At 58.0% G+C, this 14,186-nt stretch overlaps 6 protein-coding genes across 6 annotated transcripts; 4 read left to right on the top strand and 2 right to left on the bottom strand.

Annotated features, from left to right (window-relative positions):
* Nucleotides 1-37: 37 nt before the first annotated feature.
* On the bottom strand, nt 38-2,174 carry CCMA1212_006068 (Catalase; the record flags this gene model as incomplete). Its single annotated transcript, XM_073703309.1, has 10 exons — nt 2,143-2,174; nt 1,936-2,065; nt 1,851-1,874; nt 1,581-1,791; nt 1,433-1,529; nt 1,183-1,319; nt 826-1,113; nt 685-769; nt 188-601; nt 38-117 (listed from the first exon to the last, which is right to left on the bottom strand). The coding sequence occupies exons 1-10, from the start codon at nt 2,168-2,170 to the stop codon at nt 38-40; spliced, it is 1,494 nt and encodes a 497-aa protein (XP_073558420.1). The 5' UTR covers nt 2,171-2,174.
* A 264-nt stretch (nt 2,175-2,438) lies between these two features.
* Nucleotides 2,439-2,933, top strand: CCMA1212_006067 (uncharacterized protein; the record flags this gene model as incomplete). Its single annotated transcript, XM_073703308.1, has 1 exon — nt 2,439-2,933. One exon carries the CDS (start codon nt 2,439-2,441, stop codon nt 2,931-2,933), a length of 495 nt encoding a protein of 164 aa, XP_073558255.1.
* A 717-nt stretch (nt 2,934-3,650) lies between these two features.
* CCMA1212_006066 (Choline dehydrogenase) lies at nt 3,651-5,408 on the top strand (the record flags this gene model as incomplete). Its single annotated transcript, XM_073703307.1, has 1 exon — nt 3,651-5,408. One exon carries the CDS (start codon nt 3,651-3,653, stop codon nt 5,406-5,408), a length of 1,758 nt encoding a protein of 585 aa, XP_073558424.1.
* A 2,163-nt stretch (nt 5,409-7,571) lies between these two features.
* Nucleotides 7,572-9,171, top strand: CCMA1212_006065 (uncharacterized protein; the record flags this gene model as incomplete). Its single annotated transcript, XM_073703306.1, has 2 exons — nt 7,572-8,194; nt 8,259-9,171. The coding sequence occupies 2 exons, from the start codon at nt 7,572-7,574 to the stop codon at nt 9,169-9,171; spliced, it is 1,536 nt and encodes a 511-aa protein (XP_073558423.1).
* A 251-nt stretch (nt 9,172-9,422) lies between these two features.
* Nucleotides 9,423-10,619, bottom strand: CCMA1212_006064 (uncharacterized protein; the record flags this gene model as incomplete). Its single annotated transcript, XM_073703305.1, has 1 exon — nt 9,423-10,619. The coding sequence occupies one exon, from the start codon at nt 10,617-10,619 to the stop codon at nt 9,423-9,425; it is 1,197 nt and encodes a 398-aa protein (XP_073558422.1).
* Nucleotides 10,620-11,456: 837 nt separating this feature from the next.
* On the top strand, nt 11,457-14,186 carry CCMA1212_006063 (Target of rapamycin complex 2 subunit sin1; the record flags this gene model as incomplete). The annotated part of the gene is made up of 3 exons (XM_073703304.1): nt 11,457-11,479; nt 11,549-13,904; nt 14,067-14,186. 3 exons carry the CDS (start codon nt 11,457-11,459, stop codon nt 14,184-14,186), a joined length of 2,499 nt encoding a protein of 832 aa, XP_073558428.1.

The following is a 14,186-nucleotide window of genomic DNA, read 5'->3' as shown; positions in this document are numbered from 1 at the left end:
TCCATTCCAAAGCACAACCCCCTTTGTCAATGTGCATTTACGCAGCAGCAGCAACCTTTGCCTCCGTAACCTCGCGAAGACGCCTTCCAAGGTCCTTATCCACCTGTGAAAAATACTCTACGCCAAACAAACCATTAGCACTTCAGCATCACAACAAGCGTTCCCACTCAAACTCGCAGGCACTCACCATAAACCCGACTCCGAATCATGGCACTCTTCGCCTTGGCCAAATGCCCCGCCACATTCCCAACAAACCTCTCCTGATGGCCCTCCTGACCGCCCAGCACGCGCCAAAGCGCAGTCGCCTGCTCAAAGTCCTCGGGCCCAACCTCGCTCGTAAAGCTACTGACCTCACCAACCCACTTCTCGTGCTCCGTAATCGTGCTGCTCACTTTACCGCCGGCCTTGACGGGTGTGGGCTTGAGCGAGGAGCCGACGTAGTTGGGGTCGGCGCCGTAGTTGGCGGAAAAGTTCATGAAGCCGTCGCGCTGGAAGGGGCTGTAGACGGGGGCCTTGCTGCGGTTGGTGGGCAGCTGCTGGTAGTTTACGCCGAGGCGGTAGCGGGCGGCGTCGGGGTAGGCGAACATGCGGGCTTGCAGCACTTTTTGGGGAGAGTTGTTGTATTAGCATGGAGATTGGGGGTTTGATAAGATGGTGGGAAAAAAAGGGGGAGAGTTGACATACTGGGATCGGCCGAGGGGGCGATGCCGGGGACCATGTTGGATGGCGAAAAGGCAGCCTGCTCAATGTCTGTAAAGTAGTTTTGAGGCTGGCGAGATGCCATTAGTTACAGACATTCCGCAATCCAGTAGAGAAGAAACTCACGTTGCGATTCAGCGTCAACCGCCCAATCTGGCGCAGCGGATAGTCCTTGTGCGGCCACACCTTGGTCATGTCAAAAATGTTCCACCGGTACGTCTCCGCCTCCTTGGGATCCATGACCTGCACGAAGACGTCCCACGTGGGGAAGTTGCCCTGCTCAATGGCCTCGAAGAGGTCCTGCGTATGGAAGTCGGGGTTCTCGCCGGCCGTCTTGGCGGCGACGTCGGCGGTGAAGTTCTTGACGCCGGTTTGGGCCTTGATGTGGAGCTTGATGTACTTGAAGGAGCCGTCCTGTTGGTGATGCTCGTGTAAGTATTGGTTTGTTGAGGTGAGTGGAAAATAAGGGGGGGGAGGAAGTACCTCTTTGGTGAATTTGTATGTGTGGCCGCTGTAGGCGTTGATGTTGCGGAGGGAGGCGGGAGTTCCGCGGTCGTTGAAGAGGTGCATGAGGGCGTGGATGCCTTCGGGGTTGCCGAGGTGGAAGCTGGTGATGGCAACTCGTTAGAATCAACTCAGGTTGTAGCTATATGACGAGCACTTACTCCCAAAACTAGAGAAGACGTTCAAATCAGCAAATTCACGTTGACAATCTGGGGTATAAGGGGGCTACATACCATGTCCGAGTCGCTCAGGTTTGTCTGAGGATGGCGCTTGTGAGAGCGGTTCATCGAAGGGAACTTGATCGGATCCCGGACGAAAAAGACAGGCTGTCAGTCTCCGTTAGCATGGCCAACTCATCGTGGCATCAACGCCCTCACAATGTTATTGCAGACAAAGTCCTGGTTGCCCTCGTCCGTGTAAATCTTCATGCCCCAGCCATGAACATCCCGCGTGGTATCGGCAGAGCCTCGCTCAGGGCCAACCGTCGAAATGCGCACCAGCACGTCGGACTTCTTGCCGACTTTGCTGAGGAAGCTGGCGGAGGTGATGTCGGTGCAGTCGTGCGTGCACTCGAACTCGCCGTAGGCACTGTCCATGCGTGTGAGCATCGATCCTTATGTGATGTGGATGCGTTTAGAAGAACTTACCCTGCAGCTTTGGCGTGGACGACACTGAAGTGAGAAAGTTCATGTTAGCAATGTACTCGTATGGGAATTGGGATGACGTTCTTACCGTTCGGGAATTCTTTCGCGGTTAAAGTGAGCCAGCGTCTCAATCAGCTGCGTGTCTTGAAGGAGCACGAGGCCCCCTCCTGAGCCGTTGCGTAGCTGGACGCTGGCGTTGGGATTGGGGTACGGGCATCCTGGGGGTTGAACCGTGTTAGGCAAAGCACATGATGTTTCAGGGGTCAAGGCGTGAATGGCAAAGGGAGAGGCTCACCCTCGGCACCGGTGTAGAATGAAGCCATGATACTGGGTAATGGTGTATGATGATTAAGTCAAGTGCGAGCTTGGCCGGAGAATGATGATTTAGATACGACTTGCTTTCATGTGTTGATGGGCTCCGGGGAGAACAGACTGATATACACGTCCCCATCTTCACTCTCTGCCCGTTGCATTATCTTGCTTCTCAAGAGGTCCACTTCTCGTCAGCCTCCATGCTGCCTTTTGCATTCTGGTTCCTCACGATACATAGCAGATTTCCCTGCACAGAGAGTCATTGCCTCTACAGAATCAATGACGCCTCCCCGACGCCGACACCGAGTTCCATCCGAAACCGTTTCGGGCCTCCAAGGTGTCCCGGCTCGACCGTCTCTCGGTCCCCACCCGGACCCGAAGCGTCTCCAATCCGGTATTTCCAGTAGAAAGCAAAGCTGGTGGCTTGTCTTCTTCATCTGTGCCCTTGATCTGAGCATTGCTAGCGGAGTGGAAGAGACGAGAAGCTTCCACAATCAAGGACGTCAAGATGATATCGTGCGACGCTGCGCAATCTGCATGGAGAGCGCCGTCCGATCCGAGAGATCTGCGACGTCATGCTTGTTTGCATCAGCCTTATGCAACGAGGATGCAGGGAAAAGAAGATTCAGGCAAAAAGACGCATCTCTGGTCGGCAGTTTGTCCAGCTCGGGAGTTCGGTATGCACAAGCTGAGGGCAGCGAGAACGAAGCCATTCTCCCGAGCCAATGGCAGACGCTCAAGCAGCCACTCAGCTGGAACCAGGAGAGATGCTGATTGGCCGAAGAAAAGATGCCGGGAGGCCCAACGGCTACGATGCCGAACCGCCGCGAGCGTGACAGGGATTATGCACCAATGAGAGCGAAGCGGATGACGTAGACTGGCAATTTATGGGGCCAATGGAAGCAAAAGGGGGGCCATCTGTGGCTTGAATGCCGAGATACAGGCGCCTCAGCCTCGTTGTGGAGCAGCCTTGCATTGATGACAGCTCGTCTCTGGACAAGTTCGGCTTCTTGTTGACTTGCTGCGCACATCGTCCATGACTTCACTCGATTTCATCGGCATACAGTGCTAGTGGGAAGCTTCTACTTCGGGATATCCAGGATGATGCCCGTGGATCCTCGCGTAGGAGATGCCGGAGCCGTGGTGGGATGTGTCGACAGCGAGATCCGGCATGACGATGACGGTTGAGATTCGAGAGGAGGATGAGGCGTTTGGAAGGATATAAGATGGACGAGGTGGAAGGCTTTGTGTCGAATCATCACTCACAGCATCACACCCATCAGCATCGGCATCAGCACCATCACATTCATCATACGGCTTCAAGCTCGCCGGCGCAATCTATCCACAAGATCCAACTGCATCTCATCGAGAAGAGGAACAACGACACCATCAATAGCAACAACCCACATCAACCTCCAATCTTCTGCAAGCTAGAATCAGCTACTGCTTTCATCACTGTAACAACCCGAATCAACCAATCCAACCGCCAACATGACCATCACCGTCCCCATCAACTCCGGAGACCGCTTCGACTTCATCGTCGTCGGCGGCGGCACTGCGGGCAACACCGTCGCCGGCCGTCTCGCCGAGAACCCCAACGTCCGGGTCCTCGTCCTCGAGGCCGGCGTGGCCAACCCGGAGCAGCTCAAGGAGATCATGACGCCGTCCAACGCCATGAACCTGCGCGGCAGCAAGCACGACTGGGCCTACAAGACGACCATCGTCAAGCGCGACGACTACGAGCGCATCGAGAAGCCCAACACGCGCGGCAAGATCCTGGGCGGCAGCTCGTCGCTCAACTACTTCACCTGGGTCCCCGGCTGCAAGGCCACCTTTGACATGTGGGCCGAGTACGGCGGCGACGAGTGGACGTGGGACCCCCTGGTGCCCTACCTGCGCAAGAGCGCCACCTACCACGACGACGACGGCCTGTACGACCCGGAGCTGGCCAAGATCGGCTCCGGCGGGCCCATTCACATCTCGCACGCCGAGCTGCTGCACGAGCTGGCGCCCTTCCGCGACGCCCTGACCAAGGCGTGGGCGTCCATGGGCGAGCCCCTGACGGAGGACATCTACGACGGCGACATGCGCGGCCTGTACCACTGCGCCGACAGCATCTACAAGGGCCAGCGCAGCGGCAGCTTCCTCTTCCTCAAGAACAAGCCCAACATCACCGTCCTCACCGAGGTGCACTCCAAGCGGCTGCTGGTCGACTACGCCGACCGCGTCTGCAGGGGCGTCACCGTCACCCGCGCCGATGGCTCCGAGCTCACCTTTTACGCCAACCGCGAGGTCATCCTGTCCCAGGGCGTGTACGAGAGCCCCAAGCTGCTGATGCTCAGCGGCATCGGCCCGGCCCGGGAGCTGGCCAAGCACAACATCGACTGCATCGTCGACTCGCGCCACGTCGGCCAGAACCTGATTGACCACCCGGCGGTGCCCTTTGTGCTGCGCGTCAAGGACGACTACGGCATGGACGACACCATCCTGCGCAAGACGGCGGCCAACGCCGCCGCCCGCGCCGTCTACGAAAAGGACCACTCGGGCCCCCTCGGCTCCGGCTTCCTCGAGATGGTCGGCTTCCCCCGCATCGACAGCTACCTGGCCAAGGACCCCGTCTACAGCAAGGCGGTGGCGGCCAACGGCGGCAAGGACCCCCTGTGCCCGGACGGCCAGCCTCACTTCGAGCTCGACTTTGTCGCCATGTTTGGCAGCGCCTTCCAGTGGCACTACCCGGTGCCCAAGACGGGCGCGCACACGACCGTCGTCGTCGACCTCGTGCGGCCCATCTCCAAGCCGGGCGAGGTGACGCTCAACAGCGCCAACCACATGGACCAGCCCAACATCAACCTCAACTTCTTCGAGAGCGAGCTCGACATCATCGCCATGCGCGAGGGCATCCGCTTCAGCTACGACCTGCTGACCAAGGGCGACGGCTTCAAGGACCTCGTGGTTGACGAGTACCCCTGGGACATGCCGCTCGACGACGACGCCGAGATGAGGCGCGCCGTGCTCGACCGGTGCCAGACGGCGTTCCACCCCATCGGCACCGCCCGGCTGGGGAAGACGATTGAGCAGGGTGTTGTTGATCCGGCGCTCAGGGTGCATGGGGTGAAGAACCTGCGCGTGATTGACGCTTCGATTATGCCCGTGATTCCGGACTGTCGGATCCAGAACTCGGTGTACATGGTTGGTGAGAAGGGGGCTGATTTGATCAAGGCTGAGCACAAGGATCTGTATCTGATTTAGTGTTGGAGAGAGAAATAAGCTGTGAATTCCTTTTGTTCTAAGACCGTGTTTGTATTCCTTTGGAGCGAGTTAGAATGCTGGATTAATAGACTGATGCTGATAAAAAGAATCTCTCCTCGACTGAAGTCACAACCCAATGCTCGACCATCAACACCACTCCATCATCAACACATACCCTATAGAGACATCCCCCAAAAACACCACCAAAACATCACCGAACCCAAACCCTCACCACTCAATAAAAGCCATCCTCACCGCCAACTGAAACGCCACCCCACCACTCCCCCCCTCCTCCATCCACTCGCCATGCCAACCATCACACCCTCTCCCATCTCATCACGCGCTACCCTTCCTTTTCAGCCGCATCCAAACCACCATTCGAACCTCTTACCGATATATATATATAAAAAAAAAGAGCTTATGCAGGGACAGCACAGCATCTCCACCGAATCCTTCTCCTAATCTCTCCCACATGGGCATACTGTATGAACCAGGGGGCGAAAGGAAAGAAGGACAAAAAAGAAGAAGAAGAAGAAGAAGAAGCAGACAAAAAGTGTGGGTGACATTCGATCAAGGGGCACCGATGCTACATCAAACCCATATAAATAGCATCAACTATACATAATTCCCCCGTCAACCAAGATCCACGCATCTCCTCATCTCCATTGCATACATAGCATCACATCAACCGTCACACATCATCCCATCATCACCGAACCCTCACATCCACATCCAAATGATACCAAAAACCCAAGCATCACGCAGATTGATACAATCCTCCCCACCAAATCGTCAACAAGGATCCCCCCCTCCAGCTCTCCACCCAATCACACTAACCAACTATCCCCCCCCCCCATCTTTTCTCTTTGATAAAAATAAAACCCTGGCACGATCCCATTCGATTCTTTAGCCGCCCGACCCTCCTTCGTCACAGCTTATCCCGGCGAATCAAATCCCCTCCTCCCCGCCGTTGCTATCCATCCTGGGAGTAACCTCGACAGGGGGGCGGGGGGGGGTCCGCGAGTGTGACGGCCCAGAGAAAAAAAAAAAAAAGGCCAAAAAAACAAAGCCAAAAAACAAAGTCATGCTTTGCCTCATTCCTCTGTTTCTCCGGTCGTGTTTGCTTTCATGTCGTACGGCATGTATATGAAGAAAGTTGTGTAGGGCAGCAGCTGGTTGGTCAAGCTCCCCATTCAAATAAACAAACGATGCCTTGTTTTGAATCTCTCCCCCCCCTATTCCCCCCCAATCAACGTCCTCTTCACTAGCTCAGCTCTCATCGTCATCACAACCAACAACATCAACAACACACGAGTTTCACAATCCCGCCGCACAGCAGTGGGAAATCCACGATCCCCCCCAGGGCTGACGCCAGAACCACAAGGGTCCTGCCACATGTTCCCATGCCCATCCCCCCCTCCCCCTCCATGCTTGCTTGCTTGCCTTGTCTTGCCCTGGTTCCCCGTCCCGTAGAAAAACAATGCCGTGCTTTCGTACAGTAGATACATGCCAAGGTCGCAAGCAAGCGCTAATATGTTATGTACTCCATATAACGTGCGTCCCTCCATGTGGCTCTCGTCTCCCCCTTTACGCGCCCGGCCCTCGACTGCATGAGCCGGGACCTTAGCGCAATGCATCTCATTCCCTCCTCAAACCACATCACCACCACTAGCACAGTCCCCCAGAAGTCAAAAATAACTCGAGATGCAGGGGCAAAGCTCTGCAGTTTCTGGGTTTCCACAGATTTGACTTCTGGGGCTCTTTGCTTTTGGTGATGCTGCGGGGGTCCGTCACCTTTTCTTTGTTTACGCTCGTCTTGTCCATGTTTCATGTTATTCTTGGAGTTTTGTCGTAAGCGGCAACCGTGTTTGATATAATTCGGACGCTTTCCCCGGCTGTCCGTCTGGTGGACTCCTCTGTTTTGCTCTCTCCACGGCGTTCGGTCCCGGACGGCGGCGGCAGTAGCAGAGGTCAGTCAGTATCATCAGACAAGATACCTTCACCCTGAAGGGGAGGACATGGTTCAGCAACGAACAATACCGGAAGATCCAGGGCGGCCGACGACTTTCTCTCTCCTTTGCGCTGTCTTATACCATCCGTACTTGTCTCTCTGCTTGAACTCATCCTGTCTGTGATATCGTGTTCGTCCATGATATCGCAACCATGGCCCTCAGGGAACGCATCTCCTCCCCCCTCGAGGCCGGCCCCTCCCTCCTCGACGCCCACCACATCGCGCCTCACCTCCTCCCCGTCCTGGAATACACCTCGAGCCGCCTCGCCCGCAAGTCGATCCACCTGACCCTCATCATCGTCAAGCGCGACTACCAGCTGCTCAACTCACCCATCTCCTCCTCTTCCTCTCCGCAGCAGCACTCCTGCTCCACGCCCGGGACCCCGGACTCGCCCCCTCCCCTGACCGGCGGCAGCAGCAGCGCCGGCAGCCCCGCCCGGCTCGCGTTCTCGAGCCTGAAGCACCTCATGCGGTCGGCCTCGCAGCACGTCGTGGGCAGTCCCCGGAGCGCCGGCCCGCCTGCGTCGTCGTATCCTTCCACGGAGCCGGCGTCCAGTCCGAGGTTCCGGTGGCCGCTTTCGCCCGCGTTTCCGTCTTCTCCTCCGCCGATGACGCCGTCGACGACGTCGTCGTTGACTACGACCGAGAGCACCGGATCGACGGCAGCGTCCAACAGCACGGGTCTCCGCTGCTTTCACTCAGGAGACTTGTCCCCGCGGACCGAAAAGATCCTCAAGAGCACCCTCCTCAAGGCGGGCAACAAGTTTGGCGTCGGGTAAGCCCAGAATCCTTCATCCTCGACACAAAAGAAAGGAAAACCATGTTGACCATGCTCTCAGGAGCGGATGGCTCGTCCCCCTCACGAGCCCCAGCACCGGCGACCTCACCACCCAGCTCTACCACAGCTCCGTCGTCCAAAACGAAGTCCTCTTCTCCTCCGACGGCCTCAGCCTCCTCACCCTCGACCGCCTCTACACCATCAAGAGCGCCCTCTCGAGCTACTCAAAGACAAACTCCCCGCTGCGCCTCGAGGACGCCGTCGACGAGCTGCGCCGCTACGTCCTCGCCAACAACGGCGCAAAAGTCCCCCGCGCCGACCTCGTCCGCTCCTACGACTGGCTCGGCGTCAGCGCCTCCGCCATCGCCGACCTCGATCGCATGTATCGCCGCGCGTACGGCGGGCCGGAGCTCGTGGGCGGCATCGCGGGGATGCCATCGTCGGACAGGCCACCGCCGAGTTCGAATACGCCCCCTTTTGTGCTGCAGCTGCCGCCAAAGAACCGCTTCGTCGACGACGTCTGGGAGGATGGCAGCCTCAGCCCTTCGAGCACCATCCTCGACGACGGCATCGTGAGGGTCGCCATGACGGCTGTCAAGTTCTCTCGGCCGCCCACGCCTCGGAGAATCGGGCCCCCGCTGAAGCTGCAGACGGACTTCTCACCCAAGCCCAAATCCCCCGTTGAACCGGACAAAGCAGAGGAGATACCAAAGATTGAGGAGCCCGAAGAACAAGTCCACACAGCACGGCCCGTCGATCGATCCATGGCTTCCCTGTGGAACACCCGCTTCACAATCGACCAAATGCTCAGCCCAAACACAAACACAGACCTGCAGCCGCACTCGCCCGCAATAGGACCCATGACGCCTCACGGATACGACGACATATCGCCGGTGACGCGCGGCGAATGGGGCTTCCTCATGGGCGGCAACGGGTTGAATATAGGGAAGACCGCTGCGGTGGAAACCTTTTGAGCGCTTTTGTCAAGGTGGCCCGGCATACTGATTTGTTAACTTCTTCTCTTCACATTTTCCTGTTATATAGTATAACTTTCTACTTTGGTTGGGGCACAGCGCGGTGAATCGGCGTTTCTTGTGGGAAAAGGGGGGGTATTCTGGCCATGGCAAATTCGCACGTAGGGAAGAAAATACAAAACGTTTTCATGTCGCTAAAAAGTTTCAATATCTCCAAAGCACCTTCCAGTCGCCAACGTTGCTGAGGTTCATCACCAGCCGTAGCGGCTTGAAGCTTCTCGTCGGTTGCTTCTGCCCTTGGCAAAGCTCTCCTCCAACGCCTCCCGCTGGTTGGAAACATTCTGCACCAGCTGTCGGAGGCTGTGTTTGCCGCCGTGTATGGCGCGGACGGGATTGTGGATCTGCTGGTCGCCGGCAGCTCTGAGCTCTTCGTTGTGTTGATACTCTTGATCCATGTTGAAGTTGATGAGTTTCTTCGCCGTCTGTCCGCCGCCTCCCCGGCCAAACAGCTCTCGTCTCGCTGAGGCGGACAGGTTCAAATCGTCGGCAACGCTATCCAAGGACTCTGTCGCGTTGGACGACGTCGCTACGGTGGCGGGCATATGACCGCTGTTCACATGCTGCGAATACTCGTCCAGACCATTCACGCCGTACGGATCCGCCGCTTCTCCAGTCTCAAAGAGCGGTTCGTAAGTTCCCCTTCCTTCTGTCGACGCTGGTTCAGATGGTTCTTCCACGTGTAATGAGAAGAGCGATGTCTTTTTCGGAGGCGGCGCTGGAGCTGCAGCTGGCTCTGGTTCTGTTCCTGTCACTGACGTCGTCGCTTGTGTCGAGGCTGGCGACTTTGATGTTGATGCTGCGGAAGCCGGAGCCGCCGTGCTCTTGACCGTCTTCTTCTTTGCATTCCGAGCAACCGAGAGGGGTCGAAACATCAATGGCTTCCCCACCAGCTTGACCTCTTCAGCAGGCTTCATCGTGTCTGGTATTGATGGCTCGGCCGGCCGTTTAGGAGGCGGCAAGTTCAGCCCTCCGGGCGCAGCATCATCTGCACCGTTGGAGGCGCTCGAGATGTCTTCCTCGCGGCTGAAGCCCCTTTCCGCGCTGGTCTTGAGATTGATGCCGGGACGAGTCTGGCTGCCGGAGGGTTTGCTCAGCGTCGCCTTGCCCGTGTTCTTTGGCGGCGGGAGGAACGAGTTGAAGCCGGAAAAGAGACCGCCTCCGCCCGTGCGCGCGCGTTTCGCCGGCGGGCCATCGCCGTTTGGTGCGCTTTCGTCGTGGGAAGAGGCGACTTGGGGGAGGTTGATTGTGATTTTGCCCGGGTTTGATCGGTCGACGACCTTTTGGAACGCGGGTTTCTTGGGAGGAGGAGGAGGAGCCTTGGTGACGGGCTTGGTTGGCGCGTCGACTTCGGCGTCTGATTCCGAGTCGGAATAATCGACGAGGCCCATGTTTGATGGCGTAAGGATGGAACGGCGAGGATTGTTGTTGAGAGTGGCGGCTTGGATGCGATCGGACGTTGGTCGTTGAGAGTGGTAGGAGAAAAGTTGAGCTGGAGGGTGTGACGTGTGGGTGGATCGTATTCAGGGACAGCTACAGGGGGTTTAGTGCATGTTCAACCGCTGCAGCCACAAGCGGCCATCTATCGTAGAGACCCGGATTCCCTGAGCAAAAGAGCTAGCTGTACGCAACATCTTGCGGGTTGTTGAAATGGCATGCTGTATTCCATCAGGTGAAGAAACATTTCTACAAGGAAGTAAATAGTCCTTGGACTTGCGTAGGTTCGTGTACAACTGAGCCAAGTGCAGCAGCAGGATCAAAGTCGAGCTCGATTAGCATTGACTCGAGAGATGTCATCAAAGCGTTGATCAGCTTGTGGCCTCGGCAACTCATCGTGACAGAGAGCAAGAGTTGCTATACAAGGCCGAGATATTGAGAAGTTACCTCTTCAAATATAAAATAGCACGTTTTAAGGCAATCGATCCATCAACGCAATCATTCAGATACAGAAGCCTCCAAGAGCTCATAGCATCGGCATCGGCACTCCAGGGCCCGACATAGCGCTAGGGGTCCTTTCAGCGCTACCCCACGCTGCCAGCCATTGACCTCCGTCTCTAGAATCAATCCTCCACCTTGCATGATCAACGCATCAAACCTCCCACCAGCTGTGCCGAGCAAACATGTGAGCGCTCATGGCTCACGCGTAACACCAAGTTCAGCCCTACAAACTCGTCTCCCGCTCACGCCAGTCTCCATCCTCGCCAGCTGTTCCAACCGCATCCCTCGCCATGTCTCTCATCCAGCTTGAAGAGTGAGCCCGCCGACCTCGACGGCTGCCGCTGCGCAGGACATCTTTCGCCAGCTAACTGATGCCCCCCAGGCTCGTCACGTACCAGCTTCGCACCGGCTACCTCAACGAAATCGCCGACGGCGTGGGCGAGCGACTCATCTCCGTCAACGACAGCAGCATCAACACCGTCCCCTTCAAGTCCGCCGGCTGGCGGCCAAACTCGTCACACATCAAGCGCACCCATTCGCCTCCGATTCCCACGGCCATCGCCTCCGAGTACTTCCAGGCTCCTCGACAAGCCGGCCTGACGCTGGAAGACCGCTTCGAAGATGGCGGGATGCTGACGGGCGGCGGCGCCGACACAATGGGCCCCGGGGCGGCCACCAAGAGGCGCAGGCGCCGCGAGCAGATGGAGGAGGACGACAGCAGCGACTTTAGCGACGAGAGCGAGGACGAGTCCGAACACCGCGCGGCGCAGCAGATAAAGTTTGCCAAGATGCCCGTACGGCACCGTGCGGGATCCTCGCCAGGCCAGGCCTCGCATATCCAGCCCATGAACGTCTCTCCTCGAGCCCCCAGGCGGGGCTCGCAGTCATCGCTCAACATAGTGCCCGGACGGCCACGGCGAGATACGGTGACTAGCAGCGAAGTATCATCCGAGAACGAGTTCGACGCGCCAGCGGCGTACAGGCATCGGGAGGCGGCGCGAGCGGCAACAAGGGCCATGAGGATGCAGGACAAGATCAACGAGGAGCCTTCGCAAGCCGTGCAGCCCGGCGACCCTTCGCTGCTTCGCGAGGAGGACGAAGACGACGACGACTCGGACGAGGGCTCAGACATATCGGGAGAGTACGTGGCGAGCATCGACGAGGCCTCGATCCTCGACGTCGTGGAGAACAATCCCATCACCGCCTCTCCCACGCGGCAAGTAGTGGGCACGCCCCCGAGGAACTTTATGAGGCAGTCTACGATCCGCAACTCGGCGCACCCGCCTCCGTCCGTCTTCAACGCGCTGCCGCCTCCGCGCCCCATGAGCACCATCCGGCCCCTCAGCGTCGTCCAACCTCAGAGTCTGCTATCCGCAGCGCTCAAGGCCAAGCGGTTCAAGTCGAGCGTGCCGTTTCAAAAGTTTGCTCACCTCAACGGAGAGGGAACGCAGGGGGCGATTTCCGTCCGCATCTACGCCGCATTCTCCAAGACGCCCAGCAAGTATCTGGAGGTGCTCATCCGACCACGCGTGCAAACCGGCCAGGGGGTGGAGAGGGCCGTCACCATTGCCGACTTGATAGGGCTGTCGCTGTACAAGTACAACGAGGAGAAGAGAGAGCCGCCGATTCCTCCGAAAAAGCGCAACATCAACTGGTATACGCTGGTGATGGTGGAAGAGGGCGGCGAGGTGGACGATGACTTCCCGCCGTTTGACAGGACGAAGCCCCTCACGTCGGCCACTACCGTCAACAATGCTCACATGCGGGGCGGCGGACGGACGAGGTCCAACTCGAAGGTGTACGACGAGTTTGCAATTGTGGAAGCTACCGAGGCAGAGTATGAGGCCAACCAGAAGCAGACGCCGCAGGAAGACGAGGAGGAGGAGGAAGCGCAGCCGGCTCAAGACACGATTGCGGAAGAGGGCGCTCCTGAGAGGAGCGAGAACGCGAGTGCCGGTGCCGGTGCTGGTGCTGGTGCCAGCGCCAGCGCCATGCTCTCTCCGCCGTCTTCTGTACATCCCCGTCCGAACCCGATCCTGACGACTGCCTACCGGCCCAACGTGCTGTTGGCGGACGCTCCCCAAACGCGCACAAACGTGTCCAACGCAATGCGGGGCCAGCAGAAGCTGCTGCGCATCTACATCATGTCATCGGACGTGGCGGCAGGCCAGATGGTGACACTTGACATCACCACCGACATGTACTTTGCCGAGGTGCTGGATCAGGTGTGCCGCAAGAGACACCTCGACAAGGCGAACCATGTCTTGAAGCTGCCGGGGTCGGGGGCCCTCGTCATGCTGGATCGGCCGGTGTCGTCGATTGGCAACGTGACGGACCTGGAGCTGTACCGCCGGCGGTTTGCGACGGATGGCCCGCTGGCCATTACTGGCTCGCCGGGCACGTCGTCGCCCAAGACGGTGCCGATGCTGGACGGGCCGCCGCCGCGCAAGGGGCACAAGAAGGGGGGCTACACACCTGGCTCGCACCCGCTGGCGCGCGAGGTGATGCAGCCGGACGAGCTGCCCAGTGCCAATTACAAGCGGTACACGGTCTGGCGCAAGCAGCCGATGCGCATCGTGGGCATGAGCGAGCGGGTGCTGGTGATTGACGGCGAGTACATTCACATTGTGCCGTCTTCGGGGGGCAAGGCGGTGCAAGAAGGGGGGAAGACGACGACGGTGCATTTCAGCAACGTGATCGGGTGTAAGGTGCCTCGAAAGCATCCCACCAACGTCAAGGTGAGTGGCACAGGAATCACTTTTTTTTTTTTCCTCTCCTACATTTCTACTTGTGACGGCTTCCCGCAGTGGACAGTCGTTGCGTGGCGAGCTCAGCCTCGTTCTTGTTTACATGTTCCCGTTGCGTGGTAGAGAGGCTAACAGAAGATGCGCCAAAAATAGCTCGTCGTTTACAAAGCCACAGAGAGCAAACGCTACGACTTTGAGGCGCGCAGCGCTGACGAGGCTGCCGAGATTGTGGCGGAGCTGAAGAAGGGCATTTCACCATATCGAGAGGTTTGA

Source organism: Trichoderma ghanense (assembly GCF_004382785.1).
Source record: "Trichoderma ghanense strain CCMA-1212 chromosome Unknown scaffold_6, whole genome shotgun sequence".
NCBI lineage: Eukaryota > Fungi > Ascomycota > Sordariomycetes > Hypocreales > Hypocreaceae > Trichoderma > Trichoderma ghanense.
Note: the sequence above shows the minus strand (reverse complement) of the source record. Positions and strands in the feature narration are given on the sequence as shown.